The sequence below is a fragment of the Primulina tabacum genome, chromosome 13, assembly GCF_025594145.1.
Source record: "Primulina tabacum isolate GXHZ01 chromosome 13, ASM2559414v2, whole genome shotgun sequence".
NCBI classification, from domain to species: Eukaryota; Viridiplantae; Streptophyta; class Magnoliopsida; order Lamiales; family Gesneriaceae; genus Primulina; species Primulina tabacum.
In genome coordinates, this window is record NC_134562.1 from 29,567,476 (window position 1) to 29,586,760 (window position 19,285).

Consider the following 19,285-nt stretch of genomic DNA (forward strand, 5'->3'; position numbering starts at 1 on the left):
AATATCTGGGGTGAATTAGCCAATCCCATTGGTAACACTTCCCAAATATAATGTCCTTCAGGTGTGGAGAAAGCTGTGAATTTCTTGCTTGCTTCCTCCATCCGAATCTGATAAAATCCGGACTTACAATCAAAGTTAGAGAATATCTTTGCATTGCGTATGCAACTAATTAGATGTTCTCTGCTTGGTATAAAATATCCATCAAACTCCAGAATTTTATTAATTTCTTGATAATTAATAACCAATCTGGGTTTTCCTCGTTTTATCTCACCATGATTTCTTACCAGGAAACCTGGACTGCTACATGGTGACATACCTGCTTTGATTAAACCAAAGTTCAAATGTTCCCTGATTATAATCTGCATATCCTTTTGATAAATGATATTCATTGAGATAGGCTTGCAACGGACAAATTCATACTCTTTGCCTTCCTTAATCTTAAGGCAAGCTTTGAGTTGATTTCTGTCCCACCATGCCAAGGGATCTTCGTTTTAATTTTCTTTGATCATTTTCTCGACATCTTCTAATGATACCTTAGATTCAAACTCTACTTCATTTGTTTGTAGAGTTATCTTAAGACATTCTATATCTTCTGGTTGGAGTACTTGATCTGCTCTTAACTGGAGCATTGTTTCTCCAAACCGTCTAGAATCCTTCATTTTTGGGTTCAGAAGTTGTCCTGAATCACCACGCTTGCTGCGAAACTGGATTGGCAATTTTCTGTAAAATGCCTCTCTTAGTCTCTGGACTATGATTTTGTGATCACATGATGTTGTGAACACTAATCTTCTAGTCTCATTTTCTTGAGTATAGGACTTGAACATCTGTAGGAAATTATTTTCGGACAATATGTCAGCTCCTGTATCATGAAAATAAATTGGTGGTGTCTTTACCTTGTACCAAGGTGTTTGTCCAGCACCGCCAATCATGATTTCTGTCATCTTAATCCCTTTATTTAAGATTAAGATTCTTCTGGAAAAATCTCTTCCAGCAATCTTTGGTAATTCTTCTTCCCAATTATTTGGAAAAATACCTCTTTTTACTGTACAGATTCCAGCACCTGAATCAATATAAGCAGCAAAGTATTCTGCCTTATATTGTTCATACAACATTCCTATTGGAATGTATATGGAAAATGGACTTGTGGTCATTGGATTTTCCACATCTTATCCTCTGCCATAAACTCCATTCCATACTCTAGACGTTTCCAAGGTTTATGTTCCTCGAGAAACTCTAGTCCAAGAATCAGTCGATTTGATTCTTTCCCTGGAATTCCTTGAATATGAACTTCCAATTCTCCGATATTAATTAGTCCTTGGTAAGTTCCTATCATAGGTTGTTCCAAATAGTATATTAAATTACAAGGAAATTGATTTCTTTGCTTAATAATATCAAATACTATTTCGACTTCCTTTCACCCTTTTGGGCATCTAAGTTTTCCCATTGTAGAAAAATTTTTCGGCTCCTGTTGGGTTTCTATGACAGGCGTTTTTCCCCATCTGTAACCTGTAATTCTATCTCCTTGAAAAGATAGTCTTCTAGATTCCAATCTAAGACTTTGATTCCTTTGTAGAATCGGTTTGTCTTGTATTTGGATATCTGTTTCCTGTATTAAAGGAAACTCGACACTTTCTGGATAAATTGCCTGAGCAACTTTTCTGAATATCTCAGGGATTTCAATAAACTTATTTCTAATAAACAATTCAGAATGATGTGTATTAGATAGAGCATATGAAATTTGATAGGTAATAGAATATGGCCTATTACCTTCTTTCATCAACCTTTTTTCCTTGAAGTTCTGATGCAATGTCAAGGCTCGGCTGAAATCTCGATCTGCCAGGTTGTAGGCTATCCTTGGATAGATTACTCCTACAATCTTTCCTGCACAGAGATTTCCTGAGATTGTTCCCAGTACTGAATCTTGTAGATTCCCCATTCTTTTATCGCATATAGCAATATCAATAGGTGAATCTATCACTTCTTTGAAAGTAGCCTTTATCATAATTTGGATTGCTCCAATATGAATCTAGGACATAGTCCTTGCTACTTCTATCTTGAGTTTTTGTAATTCCTCCTTAATTTCTTCGGAAGAAATTAACTGCATCTCCATTCTATTTCCTGTAAGTTCGATCGGGATTGCCATTTCCCTTCTAGAAACTTTATAGATTAGATGATGCTTTCTGTTCCTTAGGCCAAGACTTCCTAACAACTTTTCTACCTGTCCTGCAGAGAATCCTTGATATCTCTGTAGGCTAGGATTTTCTCTCATGATCCTTTGGACCATATTATGAGAGATTGTTGTCTGACTGAAAAACCCAGACAAATCTTCATGTGTTTCGTGTCGAAACACCTCGTCTTCAGTCAGATTCCGATTATGTTCCATCAGATTCTTCCTGACTTAAGACTTCTTCTTCTTCATATATACTTTCATCCGAGGCAATGTCCTCGAATCTGTATACATGAATTAGATCTTGATAATAAATTGCTTCTTCAATATCCGGGGTAGGATCGAAGCATTTAATACCTCTTTTTTCATTTTCTGGACAGTTGGTCGAAATATGACCTCTTGCTCCACATGTCCAGCAATTGCAATCCTTGAAAATTTCATTAGCTCGAGTATGAGCTCTTCTGAAAGTTTTCTTCGTAGGTGTTCTTCCTGTACTTCGAGATGTACTCGATGCTTGGGATAATATCCTACTCCTTGATGGTCCGCTTCTTTGTCCAAATTTATAAGATCTGTCTAGACCATACAGTTCTTGGCTTCCAAGAACTTCTTCCGCTTCTAGCATAAGAATGAGTCTTAAAACTTTTCCTCTTATGCTTCTGTGGTTTACTTCCAATAATTTTTGGAAGATCATTTTCCTTACAACACAAAGGAGTTCTTTGGTTTATACCCCTTAAGCGTTTGTAATTCTTTTGTAATGCTGCCATGTGACACCATTCTGCCAATTTTCCTTTAAGGAAAGAGGCTCTTCTTGCCAACGTATCTAGATTTCCAGGTACGTATTCCCTTATGAGCATTTCTCTCCAGGGACTTTGCATCTTTGCGAAGAAAAGCTGCATAGCTATATCTTCCTCGACTCCTGAATTCCATCGATATTTAGTGAATAACATAATGTATTCATCTACCAAACATATATCGTGTAATTCAAGACTATACAGGGCTTGAGTATATTTCTTTCTCTTCTCTGTATCTTGACTGTTAAAATAATCTACACCTATAAATTGTGCTTTAAATAGGGTAGCCATTTTTCCGGCTATCTCGCTTAGAGATTCTCCGGCCAGGACTGACTCTTTCATCTCTAATGAAGTCATGTCCCAAGCAATTTTTACTGATCCCATTAGACTCATTTCTAAAAGTTTAATGAATCCTTTTTTGTTGAGATCAAGTGTTCCTGCTGCGATACTCATAGCAGATGTCCAGTCATCTATGAGATCTCCCCTGTTTTTGAAATCTAATACATCAAGATTAAGCATAACCCTGTAAAGATGTATCAGATCTAAAACAGTCTTCCCGTAGGGTGTTTGGTGCAAGGGAATTTGATTTCTCCTTGTCTTAGTTCCCGCAGGGTGTGAACCTCCACCAGTATGGAAATCAGATTGAGATTCTCTCATGTTTACATTCTGAGATCCCACACTTTCCCTCGGTGGTTCCTGAGAAGATGACCAGGTTATAGCAGGTATTTATCCTCCTGCTGTATTCATCTTTAGATCTACCACTTTGAGATTTGCGAAAGATTCCGCAAGCTCTTGTAGATCCTCTAGACCAATCCTTTCTAAAGTTGTCATCAGATAAATTTCTTTTCTGAGACATATTTAATTAGATTGATCATCTTTTCTTCTTCAGTTAATGATTTTAACACCACTCTGGCCTTCCCTTGTTGATGTAACAAAGGTTCGGTGCCAAATGATGGTGGTAACCAACCTCCTGAAGTTCTTCTACTAGAACTTGGTTGTTGTTCTAGTTTCTGAATTCTTGTTTGAATATCCTTTAATATTCCAAGAATTTATTCCTAGGTTTTAAGGATTTCTTCAACTCGTTGGGGTACAAAGTATAGCATGTTGCCATAATTTTGTACTGTTTTCTGGATTTCTCTAAGATCTAAAGAGAGCTTAGAGGAGTCTGGTACTATCTCCAGAAACTTATTTGATTGAATCATAAGTTTACCTGAGAGTTTACCTGAAGGTGTTGTTGCTTCCCTTTCTGCTTCTGATATCTAACAATAGTTAGATTAACTTGTGTATATTCCAGAATATTGGAATAAATCTGGTAAATTATTTTTCTCGAACCTAAGTTCGGATTCATAATTTTTTCGAAATTCTCATTTTCTTACAATTAGTTACTATTAAAAATAAAATTTGTGTTTGAAATAAATTAACCTTAAGCTCTGATACCATTTCGAAGCACGATGATCAATTAAACTTAAAATAGGAATAAGGGTATTTTTGTTCATTTTAAAGTATTAGGGAGTTTAAAGAAAGATTTTGAGGTGTAGGGAGTTTGGGTAAAGTTGAGTTTGTGTTTGGGGATTTATGAGCAATTTACCCAAAAATAAATTACATTTATATTATTTGTAACACATAATTTTAAGAGATTATTTATTTAATAATACAAGGAGTAATGTGTGGGTTTTTTTTTTAAAAAAAATTTAACAGAGCGGCTAAATGATATTTGTCCATGTTATATTATATATTATTTATTCTCTCATATGTTAAACATAATTTCAATATGACAAAAACTTGTGAGACGGTCTAATGGGTCGTATTTTATGAGACCGATTTTCTATTTGGGTCGTTCATGAAAAATATTACTTTTTACTTTAAAAATATTACTTTTTATTGTGAATATCGATAGGGTTGACCCGTATCACAGATAAAATTCTTGAGACCGTCTCACAAGAGACCTACTCTTTCAATATAACTTAATAAAGTTTCAATTTTTTTTAATAATAATGTGAATAATAAATTGAAAGCTACGTATTCAGTCGTTTTTAACCACAATTATCGTTTGTCTAATCAAATGTCGATGAAATAAAGATGTGAAATCTTATCATTTATACCAAACGATATCTTGTGAAACCTAATTTGATAGATAAAAATCATGAAAAAAAGTTTTATATGCAGTCAATGCAATGACAACGGAAAAAGAAAATAATTTCAGGACTCTCCCAATACAGATGCATGCAATTAAATTAGTAAAATAATATGTGTTCATTTTATTTTAATATAATAAATATCTCTATACTTTTTAATTTTGCTATAAATAATAAATAAATAATAATTTAGGACATATATTAGTAAATAATGGGTCTCTTCTTGTTTTGCACTGCTGGAATAGCTCCAGTTCGTAGTGGGCTTTCATATTCGGGCATATTGGGCTACTATTACCAAACAAAATTTGGGCATTTTAGTTCATACTGTATTATTAAAATTTGAAATTCGAGTTTTTGAATTTTGATTTCATTATCTGTTTTAATAATTATATATATTAATAAACTATTAAAATTTTAATATAAGTAATATGTAGCTTATCGGATAGAGTTCATGTTCAATTTACTTGGGTCTTTTTTCCTTTTTTTTTCTTATTTATTTTTTAATTCATATCAAAATTACAGTTTAGTCTCTCATTATTTGTTATACATATATTTTGTTCATCATTGAAATATAAACCAAATGAATTATAAAAAAATATTGTACAAGCACCCAATGTGTGCATCGATGCCTAATCTTTATAACTTATATCTTTAGCATTTCAAAAATCTTGTGGATTTGAAATGGCAAACAAATTCAGTCAATTTTTTATTTAATTTTAAATTTATGAATTCCAAATTCATATTTTGTGGAGAGTTCCATCGTTTCAAATTTATTATTCGAAATCAAACCATGCTCTAAGCGTATACGAGTTTTTTTTTTAAAGTTACAAAATACTTATAATAAATTTTTGTTCCATTTTTTTTCTTGGTAAATTTTAATTCTTTTTTTTTAACAATTTTTATAACGATTCACATATAATCGTGTCTTTGTCTACATATAATCTTTAAGCTTTTGTATATTATTTAAAATTTATTTTGTGAAATTATATTCAATTTTTGAGTAGAAACAGCGGTAAACATTAAACACCGATACACCTGAGCTGGGGACAGATCCAACCCTTATCAGTCTCGAAATTGCATCGCAACTCCATCGTAGTTGATCTCTGCGTTTGCTACTGTTTTTGGCGATCCGTCATCTATCTCAGATTCGATCAGGTGAAGTTTGCGATGTTTTTTTAATGGTTTTTTTGTTCATATTGTCATTTGCATCTGATTCATCGTGTTCTGTGTAGAATTGTTCATGAATTTGCAGAAGAGTGTGTGGGATTTTGATGAATCTGAATTCTTGAAGTTGAAGCCCTAGTTTGGTTTGTCAGATTCGACGTATTTGCAACTTTGAGAAAAACTTCGTAATTTATGTTTGATGATTGAGAATAAATGTTTCGAGGATTTGCTCCTGTATGAAATATGCATGGAAATGAATATGTATCAGGCACAGTGTCGTTGTTGGAGTTCTTTACACAGCTAACCAATTCAAAATTGTTGTTCTGAAAATATAAGTATGTGGGTGGTGGTGCCAAAAGAGTTTTAAGTTAAAACGTATGTTGTGTTATGTCATCGGTTTTTAAATGAAGTTCAGATGTATTTGAAGTGTGAAATGTTTTAATTCAATAGTTGCAATGTTGTTTGGTGTTGCAGGTAGAATTTTGGTGGAAAATGAATTTCCTAATGATGAGGTCTCATAGTCAGACGGCAATTCAGGAGCCGCCATCTGTTCAAGAGACTCAGCTAGAGGTAAATTATGAGCCAAGACCCACTAGTACGTTAGAGGGTCTTTTTTCTGATGATTCATTTCCAGAGAGTACACCTTCCGGAACTCGCCATGCAGAAAATCATGAGTATGAGGGTGAGAATGGCAGCGCCACGAGTTATAGTGGAGAGAGTAATTCTCAAGTTAATAGCCATATAGATGTTGGAGAAGATGATGGTTTGATAATTATACCATGTAGTAAGACTCCTTGCTCTTTCTTAAATGCTTACTCCATTTGATCATGCCTTATCATTGATGCAGTTTTTCTCATCTTGTTCCTTATCATCGACAAATCTTTTATTTTACTGTATTTCTTTCTTTTTTTTTTAAAAAAAAGAAAATATCAAATGAAAAATAAAGATTTGCAGATTGAAGGTATAGTGTCTTTAACTACCCATCTTATTAACTAGTTGGTTTGTTTTCTTTCATTCAATGTTTTTGCTGTCTTGTCTTCATTACTCTGGCCAGTTTGTTATCTTCACATTGCTGGCTTTCCGAAAATCTGGTACTTTAGCAGGAACTAAGTTAATGGTGTGCCACTGGAAGCACAGATAGAAATTAACTGTAAGACTGGTAGAATGACACCCTTTGAAAAGTTGCATTGAGTAATTTAAACCTTGGACTCTGATCAAGAGAGATGCTTGTCTATGTTTGCCATTCATACGAATTAAGACGAACAATTGCTAATAGAATCTAGATTTTTCTTGCTATTGTTCATTCACCTTGTTAATTTTTATGTTCTCGATGTGAAAATTAGATGTTCATCCTTAATAAAAACCTAAATATTGTTGTGGTATCTGCATTTTTATTTCCTTTAGAGAGCAGCTAAACTGACAGCATGACTATAAGTGTTTACTCATAAGTTGTGTCATGCTAATATTGAGCTGCGTGTCCAAGCCCATTGTTACTTAAAGCTCCGGTGGAAAAATTCAAATGTTAGCGTCAGATGAAACGAAACTGATGATGCTTAGAGTTCTGTATAGTTGACTTGTATGGAAGTCATGAATGCTTCATGAAATATGGCTCGAAAGAAATGCTAGGTTATCTCTTTCTAATTCATTCATTTCTTACTCAGTATGCACTCTGGAAAGTGTGGCCTTTGTAGCAGCTTTTCACCTTTAAATCAAAGTTTTTTAATGTCGCGAGTAAACAAATAGGAAACTTCATAGCCAGTAATAATTGTGTGACAAAGGGAACCAAAAAAATCTCGATGTTATACAGTCTTAACCCGCCGAATATCCTCTATTTATGACTTGATAAAACAGCAAAATTTAGAGGTATTTCTGTCTTGATCAAGTGAAAAAAGAATTTACGGTTTCTTTCCCCAATATTAAGGCGGAGGCTTTTATATTTTGATAAGCTTATGTCTGTTTGACAGCATTTTTGTTTCAAGCTATCTGCTTAAATTTGTCTTTTTGTGTAATACCAAGAGAAGTTGTTTCATTCGCAAGTACTTTCACTGACTTTGTTGCTTTTGTATATTAATCATTTTTATGGGGATAAGAAATTTGTCTTTGTTGGTTCTGTGGTGTTTAATTATTAGAATTTTTGTTTGACCAACAGCACATATCTTTGAATATCTGGTAAAAGGATCTGATTTATCTTCCGTGGGATGTGCTTACCATGTTATGTCTTATTTCCTTGAGTAATTTCAAGGGAATAATTTTGTTTTCTATCTATTTTATATTTTCCACAAGTTGCAATGCTGCACGAACTAATTTTAAATCATGATTTGCTTTTCTCAGAAGAGGTCCCTGAGAAATGGATGGAAGCACCAGATATACTTTCTCTTCGCTCCTTGGATCGCAAATTTGTTTTTCCTGGTAACATTATTTTGTTCTTTTTGTTCTTCTGACTAGCACACAGTTTATACTTTCAAATTAATGTTTTTAGTCCATGGATTTTTCTTTATTATATGCTTGCTTTTGCCCTTAGGTGAACAAATCCATACACTTATATGCCTGTCTGCATGTAAGCAAGATACTGAAATTATTACCCCATTTAAAGTTGCCGCTGTTATGAATAAAAATTGGACCGCAAAAGGCAATAATAAACAAAACGGAGATATTGAAGGTCCAAAAGATCCAATTTCTCAGAGAGTGGACTTGAGTGCTGGTGGAATACATGATCAAAATGGGATTGAAGGGGTTGAGTCTCAAAAAGATGTTCCGACTGGTGAATCTCTCCTCAGAATGGAAGATTACAGACGGCAGACAAAACAATTGTTACAGAAATTCAAAAGTTCGCATTTTTTCGCTCGAATTGCGGAGTCACATGAACCACTTTGGACTAAAAGAAGAGTGCAAGAATCCAAACTCGCAACTTCTGAAACATTTGAAAACAAATTGAGTGGGGATTCTTTAGAAACGGAAAAGATTATGAAAAAGAAGAATTCAATCAATGCGGCAATTGACCGAGGAAAATTTGATGGTCGTACATCAGGGGGATTAGTAAGAGATGCTGCCAAGTGCTGTTCCCTTCCAAATGGAGACATAGTGGTATGTTTCACAGAAACCTTAAAGAATTTCACAGGTCTTATTTCTTATATCAGAAGGTTTACTTGCTGCATATGATTATATACCTTAATTTATAGTTCATACACAGATTCTCATTACTATGTAATCAACTACTAAGATCCTAAAGCTGGAAGGACTAAAGTTTTTACCATGTTATATTTCCTTATTTTAGGAATTCTTGTATCAATGATGTATGGAGCATCAACCATGCAGTTCAAGTCTGAGCTAAAACGTCTTTGTGATGGTTTACTCATTTGTTATGGCAATCACTATTGCGTGGGCTATGTGGGTACTCATTGAAGCCTTGCTTTAAATGTAGAATCTTCCAATTATGAATCTTATGACTTTTATCATGCAGTATTTGTTTAAATAGATGAGTTGAAACATAAAGTGTAAACATGTAAATCATGTTATTCACATGTACACAAAAACACCAAGAGGTTTTGCATATGTTCTTTTGCCTCTTCTTTACTTTAATTTTTATGCTTGTAAGATTATGGAGTTCAGCTAATTATGGGCAGTTTTGGTTTTAGTTACTGTTTTATTTGAAAAGTTGAGCTAATGGTGTCCCTCTTGGTTCTTCTTTTATTTAATTGCAGTTTTTTTTCTTTCTACACAACTGGTTAGTGGTTACGTTGATTTGTGGGTATCACTACTTATTTGAATTTCGCTTTCTTGTTTGGAAGGATGCAGGTGCTATTACAGGTAAACGTTGGTGTTGACTTTGTGAGAGATCCCATCCTGGAGATTCTTCAATTTGAAATGTATCAAGAAAGAAATTCAGTTATGGAGAACCAGCATGCTCCAGCTTCTGAGAAGCTGGAAACTTCTGGAGATCTTTTAAAATGGTTGCTTCCTGTGAATAATTCTAGTCTTCCACCAGCTCGAGCGGTATCTCCTCCTGTGTTTAGCTCTGGTTCAAGTATTCGGAACACGTCCACAAAACCTACACTATCTGGGTCTTCTGGTTCTCAACTATTCTCTTTTGGTAATTTTAGAAGTTATTCTATGTCCTCACTTCCTCAAAATTCAACACCGCCTCCATCTGTCACAACTCCTAATTCAAAACCAAGTTTTGAACCAGAAGATTGGAATCAATTTTCCTTTCATAAGTTTTTAGAAAGTGGAAGAAGCGGAAATGAAGGACTTCTATCTTTTCGTGGCGTGCCGTTGGAGCCAGAAAGATTTTCTGTTAGGTGTGGTTTAGAAGGAACTTTTACACCTGGGAGAAGGTGGAGGAAAAAGATAGAAATAATTCAACCAGTAGAAATCAATTCTGTATCTGTTGATTGCAATACGGATGATCTTCTTTGCGTTCATATAAAGGTGTGTTTTTACTATTTCTATTCCTCAGTCCTGCCCACTATAATTTTTTTCTTAGCTTGATTGAAGATTGGTCTTTATGAAAGCCTTTCCAGTAGGATACACACATTTCTGATTGGCTTTATTTAGTCTGTTGAGTGTTGATACACTAATTGATACAGAATGTTTTTTTTTCCACACAGAATGTTTCCCCAGAATATGCTTCAGATATCGTGGTGTTTATAGATGCCATAACAATAATATTTGATGAGACATCAACTGATGGACCACCATTAAATTTACCGATTACATGCATAGAAGCTGGAAATGACTACCACTTGCCAAATTTAGCACTGAGGTTTGTGTCCGCTCAGAAAATATATTAACTGGCAAGTTGCAACTTGGAAAATCAGAAACTTCCTCTATTGACATGTTTGCTGCATGTCTCTGTATCGGTTAAAATCACAAGCCCAGGATTGTGAAGCTCGTTGAGGGTGTTTTTCCTTTCACTTTCTTTTTTATATCAAACTCTTGTGAAAATTCATCTTGCATGAGAACCTATTTACCTGTCGAGATGATTACTTCCTTTCACTTTCTTTTCTCTATCAAATTCATGTGAAAATTCAACTTGCACGAGAAACTGGCTTTTACCTGTTCAAGATAATTACTTCATTTTTTTCACCTTTCCTTCTTTTGGATGAGCAGAAATTTGTTCTATCATCACATATCTTAAGGATACTCTTTCATGATAGATGTGCTTTCTGGGATTGGTAATATACATTATGATGACTTTATCCATGATTTCTGATGAGGCATAATTGTTTCTCGTGTAAACACATAGAAACTTCATGATAGATGTGCTTTCTGGGATTGGAATCTATAAATTTTGGTGCTGCGGATGTGATAACTTATCTACCTAGCTCTAAAAATACGGCCGACACCTCAAGACTTAAGTGTATAAGGATCTTTCTTTGAAAATAATTCTTAAAAAAGGGATAGAATTGTTTGCCTTCGCAATAGAAGCTTTTCATTTGTTCTCTTATGAGCTTTTATGATTATTTAACTTGCAGGTTCCTCATCCATAAATAGTGTTTTGTGGTGATAACTGGCAGATGACCACTTAGCTTTTGTTTTTACTTGGTGCTTGACCCAAAAGTTTTAACAGATTTCACGTTGTATGAAATTGTGTCAGGAGAGGTGAAGAACATTCTTTTATTCTCAAACCAGCAACTTCTTTGTGGAAAGGTAAGGGTAATAGTGGCAGTAATCTACAACCATCGCGCTTGCCAACTGGAAGTGCCGCATCAAGTAGGCAAAACTACTCCATTGCTGAAGGAAAAGATAGTGCATCATCAGCTGATCAATATGCTATTCTTGTATCATGTCGGTGCAACTATGCTGGTATAAGTTCAAAATTATTTGTTTTCCGAGAATGACTCTGAAGAGAACCTTACAACAACCGTACTTATACTCCATCTCCATATTTGTAGAATCGAAGTTGTTCTTCAAGCAGACAACCAGCTGGCGGCCTCGGATTTCGAGAGATCTTATGATCTCCGTTGCATCTGAAATGTCAAAGCAAACACTTGGGTCAGATGGGACCCAACTTCCAGTTCAGGTTATACACGACTACTAGCAACCCATTTCTCCCATCTGAAGTTTTAAGCTTCATCATACGCTGTTCATATTTTCAGGTCTTAACTCTTCAAGCATCAAATTTGACATCAGACGATCTGACATTGACAGTTCTTGCCCCCGCATCATTTACTACTCCTCCTTCTGTGGTGTCTTTGAGTAATTCGCCGTCCTCACCACTGAGCCCTTTTGCTTCTTCCGTTGAGTTGTCAGAGAGAGTGAATACTGATAGGAGAGGTAATACTGTGCGGCACCTGAGCTCAGTGTCTACGAATCAAGTACAGAAAGTGGAAGATGGTCCACAATCAGTTCCGTTGAATGGGGAACTCAGTTCTTTATCTGACGTGGTTCCTAATAATGATCTAGGTTGTACACATTTATGGTTACAGAGTAGAGTACCACTCGGGTAATCATCTCTCGTCCAGTTCTTCTCTTGGACTCAATTTCGTCTTAATCACATTTAAGATATATTTCTCTTTGCACCAGATCTGTCCCTTCTCACTCTATGGCTACCATCAAGCTTGAAGTTCTCCCTTTGACAGATGGCATAATTACTCTTGATTCTCTGCAAATTGATGTCAAAGAGAAAGGTAAGCACTAATGGTTCTTAATCAGATCTATTCCCGTCTCTAATTCATTGGGGGCCTTGGGCCTTCCAATTTTTCAATGACGCTGTTGTACAACTTTAGTACAATACCATTTCATGAAGTAGTCGGTAAATTTAGGGGGCACTTGTTTTTAGGTTTTATGTTATATCTATGTCTCAATGTCTTCGTTTAATTCTACTGAGTTATAAATTTCAGCGAAACCTGGTATCTTCTTACCACTCCATTATTTTGTTTGAAACTGGTAACAATGATAATATGAGTTTCCGAGCCAATACGTGAACTGGTGATGGTCTATGATTTGGTTGATCTTTACAATGAAGTCAATACTTATTTGATTATTCAGATTCAAATTTGAACTATTTTCTTCTGTGTGTGCCATGCAAATTCTATCTCAACACTTTGATCAGTGTCGTAGAAGTCTGAATATTCTTACCTAGAAATATGGAAGTTACCAGAGAGTTGGAGCTATGCATTTTGACAAGGATGAATATTTTTAGCTATAATACAATATATCAGAAGATTAATGAATTCGGAGAGAGCACGCGAAGTTTGGTATTGTTTTCCGTATGAAGATGGAGGTGTTTGCCTGTGCTCGCCCCATTCCATCCTTCTTGAATATGTTTCAAAGTTGTTATTGATGGACAATCACTTATATCTGCATTAATTATTTGACTTTTTCCCATAAATGAATAAGATCAACAGATGCTCACTATTGCCTTTCCGGTCCCTTTATCTAATGACAATTCCCACGATGTTCGACTTACCGTTCAAGCATTTTACATTCTTCGCAGTTCTTCAGCTTATCTTTGTATGCATGATTCAGAAAACAAATCCTTGAACTAATGATTGGGAATTTATTTGGTATATGGTATGACAGGTCTTGCTTATGTACCCGAGCATTCACTCAAGATTTATGCAACTTCCAGCATCTCCACTGGTGTGATCTGAGGTCGTTTAGTTTTAAGTTTAGATTATTTTAGATATCATCTTGGAAACATAACGCAAATTTACACATGTTTGGCGTTCCTGATTTGGCTCTTTCATTTGATCTGAGATATAATGTTGTGTATGAGTTATATATCTCGTCAAAGGCCAAATTCAAGACTAAATTAGTCACAGTTGGTTTTATGTGTGTTCTACTTGGAAAAAAAAAAAGAATACAAAATCTTGTGTGATAGCCTCGTCTTTTTACCATTTCCCGGTCTTTCGAGGTATTGGCTGAAAAAAAATGTTGTTCCTAGTCTCAGATCAACGGACAATGATCTTATCGAGGATTTATTAGGACAATGACCGAGGTGTCCCTTGTAGGTTTTAAGCTTACGGCAGGCGGTATTTCCTTCTAATGACCTGCATATCTATGATTCTTTCCTCCTTTATGTTGATTTTGTCACTCTGATGATGCACATTTTTTACTAAATGCATTCAAACTCATAATTGTTTTACATTTAGTTTTTCGTGAATTATACGTTAAAAAATTATGAAAGTTCAAAGGATATTTTCGATGCAGGGTCCAAACTCGAGTCAAGTTCAGTAGGTACTTTAAGAAATTCATTCTTTTGTGTTAATTAATCGTGTTCATCTTTGTGTTCACCAATAAGATGACATTTACCTATTGGATGAGATGAATTATATCAAAATTGTGTATCCAATAGGTGAGTGTCACCTCATTGATAGGTTACCCACAAAAGTGCGCACGGTTGATGGATATATATATATATATATATATATATTTGAAATCAATGGCTGCTCCAGTGGGGGTGATACTTGAGCTGGATCAAGTTTGATAGCACCTTGAATTTTTACCTATCCGAAGGCTACATCAAGCTGCGACGCAGAAGGAAAAGCTTATCGCTCAATCGTTCAACTCAAAGATCGAACAAGCCATCACCTCAACTCCAACAAGAATCCCTAATGTCCCATTCAATCTATTTAGCATCGATTTCTTTAAAACGGGAGTAAACCATATAATCGCGACATCTTTGAATTTTATAATTTTGGAAGTCAGATTATGAGCAAACTCTGCAGTTGTGTGGTTGAATGTGAAGTATATCAATTGATATTTTAAGTTTGGTTTAAAATCAGGCTAAAAGTTCATGCCTAGCTTGCTTCATCATCTTTCTAACCTTATTTAGTTAGGTAAATGAACAACTGGAAGGATGACATTTTTTAAATAGAATGAATGCAATTAGTCCACGGGAAATAAACTTTGATTGCATGATCGGGAATTTGAATTCAACGGTTGTATAATACATTAATTTACTCGAAATACGTGTTTGAACTTTGAAGTGCTGTAAGTTAGGCAGGGTGAGTGGATGATATTTACAACCAAATTTCAGTATTATTTCAAAAAAATTTTAAGAGAGTTATGGTTCTGCTTCGATCTGCTTGTTTGTTGTAAGATCGAACTTCTGACGTTTCATTAAAAGTTATAGATATTGATATTGGTAGCAACTGATTTAAATGGAACGGTCAAACTTTGATATTTCAAATGCTATTAACTGTCATTGTAATCATAATGATTAATTAGCATAATTAAAAAATCATTATGAAGAGAATCTCCATGTTTGTTGAGAGAATATAATTGTGTTACGTACAATCTCAACTCTTATAATATTCAAGTATGCTGGTGTCAAAAGGTTACTAGGTTAGAATCATAAAATTAAATATAAATATAAATTTAAATGGGCTTTATAATTTATAAAACACCTCAAATTATTATTATTATTATTATTATTATTATTATTATTATTTTAAAAAAATCCCATATTATAAATCACAAGACGGGATACAAAAAAAATTGTAAGATTTATAAATGGGCAAAAACTTGTGTGAGACAGTCTCATGGGTCGTATTTTGTGAGACGGATCTCTTATTTGGACCATCCATGAAAATATTATTTTTTATTTGGACCATCCGTCTCACAAAATACGACCCATGAGACCCATGATTTATAAATGGGCAAAATATTATTTTTCAAGCCTCCAATAACGAGGCCGAATACGAAGCACTTTTGGTCGGGCTAAGGGCTGCCCGAAGCATGGGTGTTACTCGGGCCGTCCTCTATTCTGATTCTCAATTGGTAATACAGCAAAGTAAGGGTAAGTTCGAAGTGAAAAATGAGAAAATAGTCAGATACGCCCAAGCTATTGAAAAAGCTAAGGAGGACTTCTCAGAGTTAATCATGAAACAAATATCTCGAACTGAGAACGAAGCGGCAGATAGGTTGGCCAAGATGACCAGTTCTCTTGATCATCCCACGGAACCAGAGCTAGTCGGACAAGAGCTTGTCTCGCAAATTGATCATCTTCAAACTGAGAAAGTAGATATGTTGGAAGAAGATTGGAGATACGAGATTCAGCAATACTTATGTCATGGGAAAGTCTCGGCTGAACCAAAAAGAGCTCGAGAAGTCAAGAGGAGAGCACTCCGCTTCTCGCTCCTGGATGGAATACTATATAAGAGGTCTTTTTCTAGACCTCTCTTGAAGTGTTTGGGTCCAGAATAAGCTGATTATGTGCTTCGAGAAATCCACGAAGGATATTGTGGTAATCACCTAGGGAGTATAGCTTTGGCTCGAAAGGCTTTGATGGCAGGCTTCTTCTGGCCAACCATGAAGAAAGACTCGCTAATGATGGTGAGGTCCTGTTATAATTGTCAAAAGCATACTAATTTACAATGGCAACCAGCCGAACTTATGAGGTCAGTTGTCTCCCCTTGCCCTTTCGATCAATGGGACATAGACATTGTGGGACCATTTCCCATAAGCACATGTCAAAGAAAATTCTTATTAGTAGCAGTAGATTATTTTTCTAAATGGGCGGAAGCCGAACCGTTGGCTAAAATCACTGAAGGAGAGATCTTAATTTTTATGGAAGAACCCGATGTGTCGTTTTGGGATACCAAGGAGGCTTATATCTGACAATGGGAGACAGTTTTGTGGATCTAAAATTCGAGAATGGTGTAAGGAGATGAAGATAGAGCAGATATTTACATCATTGGCTTATCCCCAAAGCAATGGACAGGTCGAAGTCACTAACAGATCCATTGTGCACGCTCTTAAAACACGTCTGGACTCTGCTAAAGGGAAATGTGTAGAGGAATTACCTAGTGTATTGTGGGCTTACCGAACAACGGCTCGGATCGGAACTGGAGAAACACCATATAACTTAGTGTATGGTACTGAAGCTGTCCTGCCAGCAGGAATCAGACAAGAAAGTGCTCGGGTGATAGGATATGGACCAAATAATGATGAATGGAGGGCCATGGATTTGAACCTAGTAGAAGAAAAGAGAAATCGAGCAGCTGTTCGGATGGCTGCTTACCAGAAGAGGATGGCTCGAGCATATAACAAAAGGGTGCGGCCCCGGTCGTTCGAAACAAGGGATCTGGTCATGAAGAGAATCCAGTTTCAGGGAGAGAGAGGGAAATTAGACCCGAAATATGAGGGACCCTACAAAGTTATTGGGAAAGCAGGAATTGCAGCTTACTATTTAGAAGATGTTGAGGGAAAGAAAACCAAGCGCCCGTGGAACGTCTAACACTCGAATAAATATTATGCTTAGTCATAGTCTCAACCCATCATGTTAGTTTTGTCTTTTATTTTACGAAATTATGTCTTTATTTTGAAAACCATGAATAAGATTGGGCGTTGATATATCATCTTTCTTAATCGAAATAAACCTATAAAAGTCCGACCTCGCGTTCAGCACGATTAAAAGTCCGACCTCGCGCTCGGCAATAAAAAGAAAGTCCGACCTCGTGTTCGGCACGATTAAAAGTCCGACCTCGCGCTCTGCAATAAAAAGAAAGTCCGACCTCGCGTCCGGCACGATTAAAAGCCCGACCTCACACTCGGAAATAAAAAGAAAGTCCGACCTCGCGCTCGGCAATAAAAAGAAAGTCCGACCTCGCGCTCGGCAATAAAAAGAAAGTCCGACCTAGCGTTCGGCACGATTAAAAGCCCAGCCTCACGCTCAGCAATAAAATGAAAGTCCGACCTCGCGCTCTGCATGATTAAAACCCGGCTTCGAGCTCGAAAACAAGAGAAAAATTCGATACCACATTCGACAATGAGATATAAAGGAAACCGAAACATTTACTTAGTCACTTAAAATTAAAGACATAATTTCAAACATTGGGAAACCTGACGAAAAAGACATAGAACACGAGGAATACAAATGTATTGAGCAAGTAGAGCTTGAGAAATAAAAGGCGTTGTTCGGCGGGCCCCCTCACTTCCTCCCGGATGTCTGGGCCTTCATTCTCTGTTGCCCATCCCTTCCTCCTCAGGCATGTCTTCCAAGGCTTTAAACACATCGAGGAAGGAAAAAGGCTGTTCGGCTTCGGAATACCCGGGGGCCCATATTTGAGCAATACCTCCATTAAACCCATGCTCAAAGTAAGAAGTGGCTTTGTCCGAGCACAGCGAATCAAATTCCACAGAGTGGATGAACTCTTCCTTCTTCTGAAGCCACATGACCTCGGTCTCATGGTCTTTTTTCCGCAGTTGTTCCTCGAATTGAAGTGCCTTCTGCTCAGCCCAAGCGGCTTTGTCCTCCAAGACTTGTGCATGAGCTCGGGCAGCTTCGAGTTCGGATAGGAAAGCCACTTTCTCTGCCTCACTTTTCGTGTGGAGATCCTCCATCCGCTTCATGAGTTCCCCATGTCGACCGAGGACGTCATTCATTGATTTTTGGGAGGAACTAGCCATCTCATGAGCTCCACATATCCGACCAGTGACTTCGCCTCCCCAAACCAGAGCCTGCGAAACGAAGGCACACATAAAAAAAAAAAACTAGTGATGCGAAAGAAACAAAACTAATTACTTGCATAAAGTTAAGAGACATAGCCTCTATGGCTTGAAGGTCGGTGGCAGCCTTCACCACGACAAGATCTTTAGAGGAGACCAGGTGCCGAACAAAATTTAGGGCGTCCGGTCCGGAAAGATGGGCTATGAAGGAGGTCCCATGGTCGAGGGGTGCCTCCAGCTCAACCTCTTCGGAATCATGGTGGTCACGAACGGGGGAAGGACTGTGTATCCTCTTCCCAGAGCCTTGGGGGATCGGGAACGAGGCAGTGGTCTTGAGAGTCTTCTTCATTGGTTGCCCATCAGACTCCACGGGCACTTTCTTTTGTTTCCCTTTGGCCTCAGCAGTGGAGGATTTTGAAGAGGCTCCTATCTCAGCTTTCCTCCTCTTTATGTTTTGGAGCATTTCCGACTTCATGATCCTTTCGTCTGTAAAAATAAAAAAAAAAAGAAGAAAATGAAGATGTTGGGGAAGGGGAGACATAAGAAGCAGAAGAAACATGGAGTCAGCATAATATGGGTTTTCGATGGAAAAGTAGAAAGGCTGAGGAAAATATACATATGTCCCCCTCCAC

General features: G+C 36.5%; 2 protein-coding genes across 5 annotated transcripts; both read left to right on the top strand.

Moving 5' to 3' along the window:
• The first annotated feature begins 6,082 nt into the window (after window positions 1–6,082).
• On the top strand, window positions 6,083–14,214 carry LOC142522179 (uncharacterized). 4 transcript variants are annotated; one of them, XM_075625343.1, is made up of 12 exons: window positions 6,083–6,248; window positions 6,732–7,041; window positions 8,589–8,666; window positions 8,779–9,341; window positions 10,053–10,685; window positions 10,865–11,019; window positions 11,854–12,062; window positions 12,152–12,279; window positions 12,356–12,702; window positions 12,783–12,886; window positions 13,782–13,853; window positions 14,146–14,214. In XM_075625343.1, exons 2-11 carry the CDS (start codon window positions 6,750–6,752, stop codon window positions 13,850–13,852), a joined length of 2,580 nt encoding a protein of 859 aa, XP_075481458.1. In that variant the 5' UTR covers window positions 6,083–6,248; window positions 6,732–6,749; the 3' UTR covers window position 13,853; window positions 14,146–14,214. The 4 variants fall into 4 exon arrangements, with proteins under 4 accessions (XP_075481458.1, XP_075481459.1, XP_075481457.1 ...); XM_075625344.1 differs by having other exon boundaries at window positions 14,152–14,191; XM_075625342.1 differs by lacking the exon at window positions 14,146–14,214 and adding an exon at window positions 6,326–6,632 and having other exon boundaries at window positions 13,782–14,081.
• A 1,727-nt stretch (window positions 14,215–15,941) lies between these two features.
• Window positions 15,942–16,409, top strand: LOC142521986 (uncharacterized). The gene has a single exon (XM_075625161.1). It carries the CDS (start codon window positions 15,942–15,944, stop codon window positions 16,407–16,409), a length of 468 nt encoding a protein of 155 aa, XP_075481276.1.
• The last annotated feature ends 2,876 nt before the right edge of the window (window positions 16,410–19,285 follow it).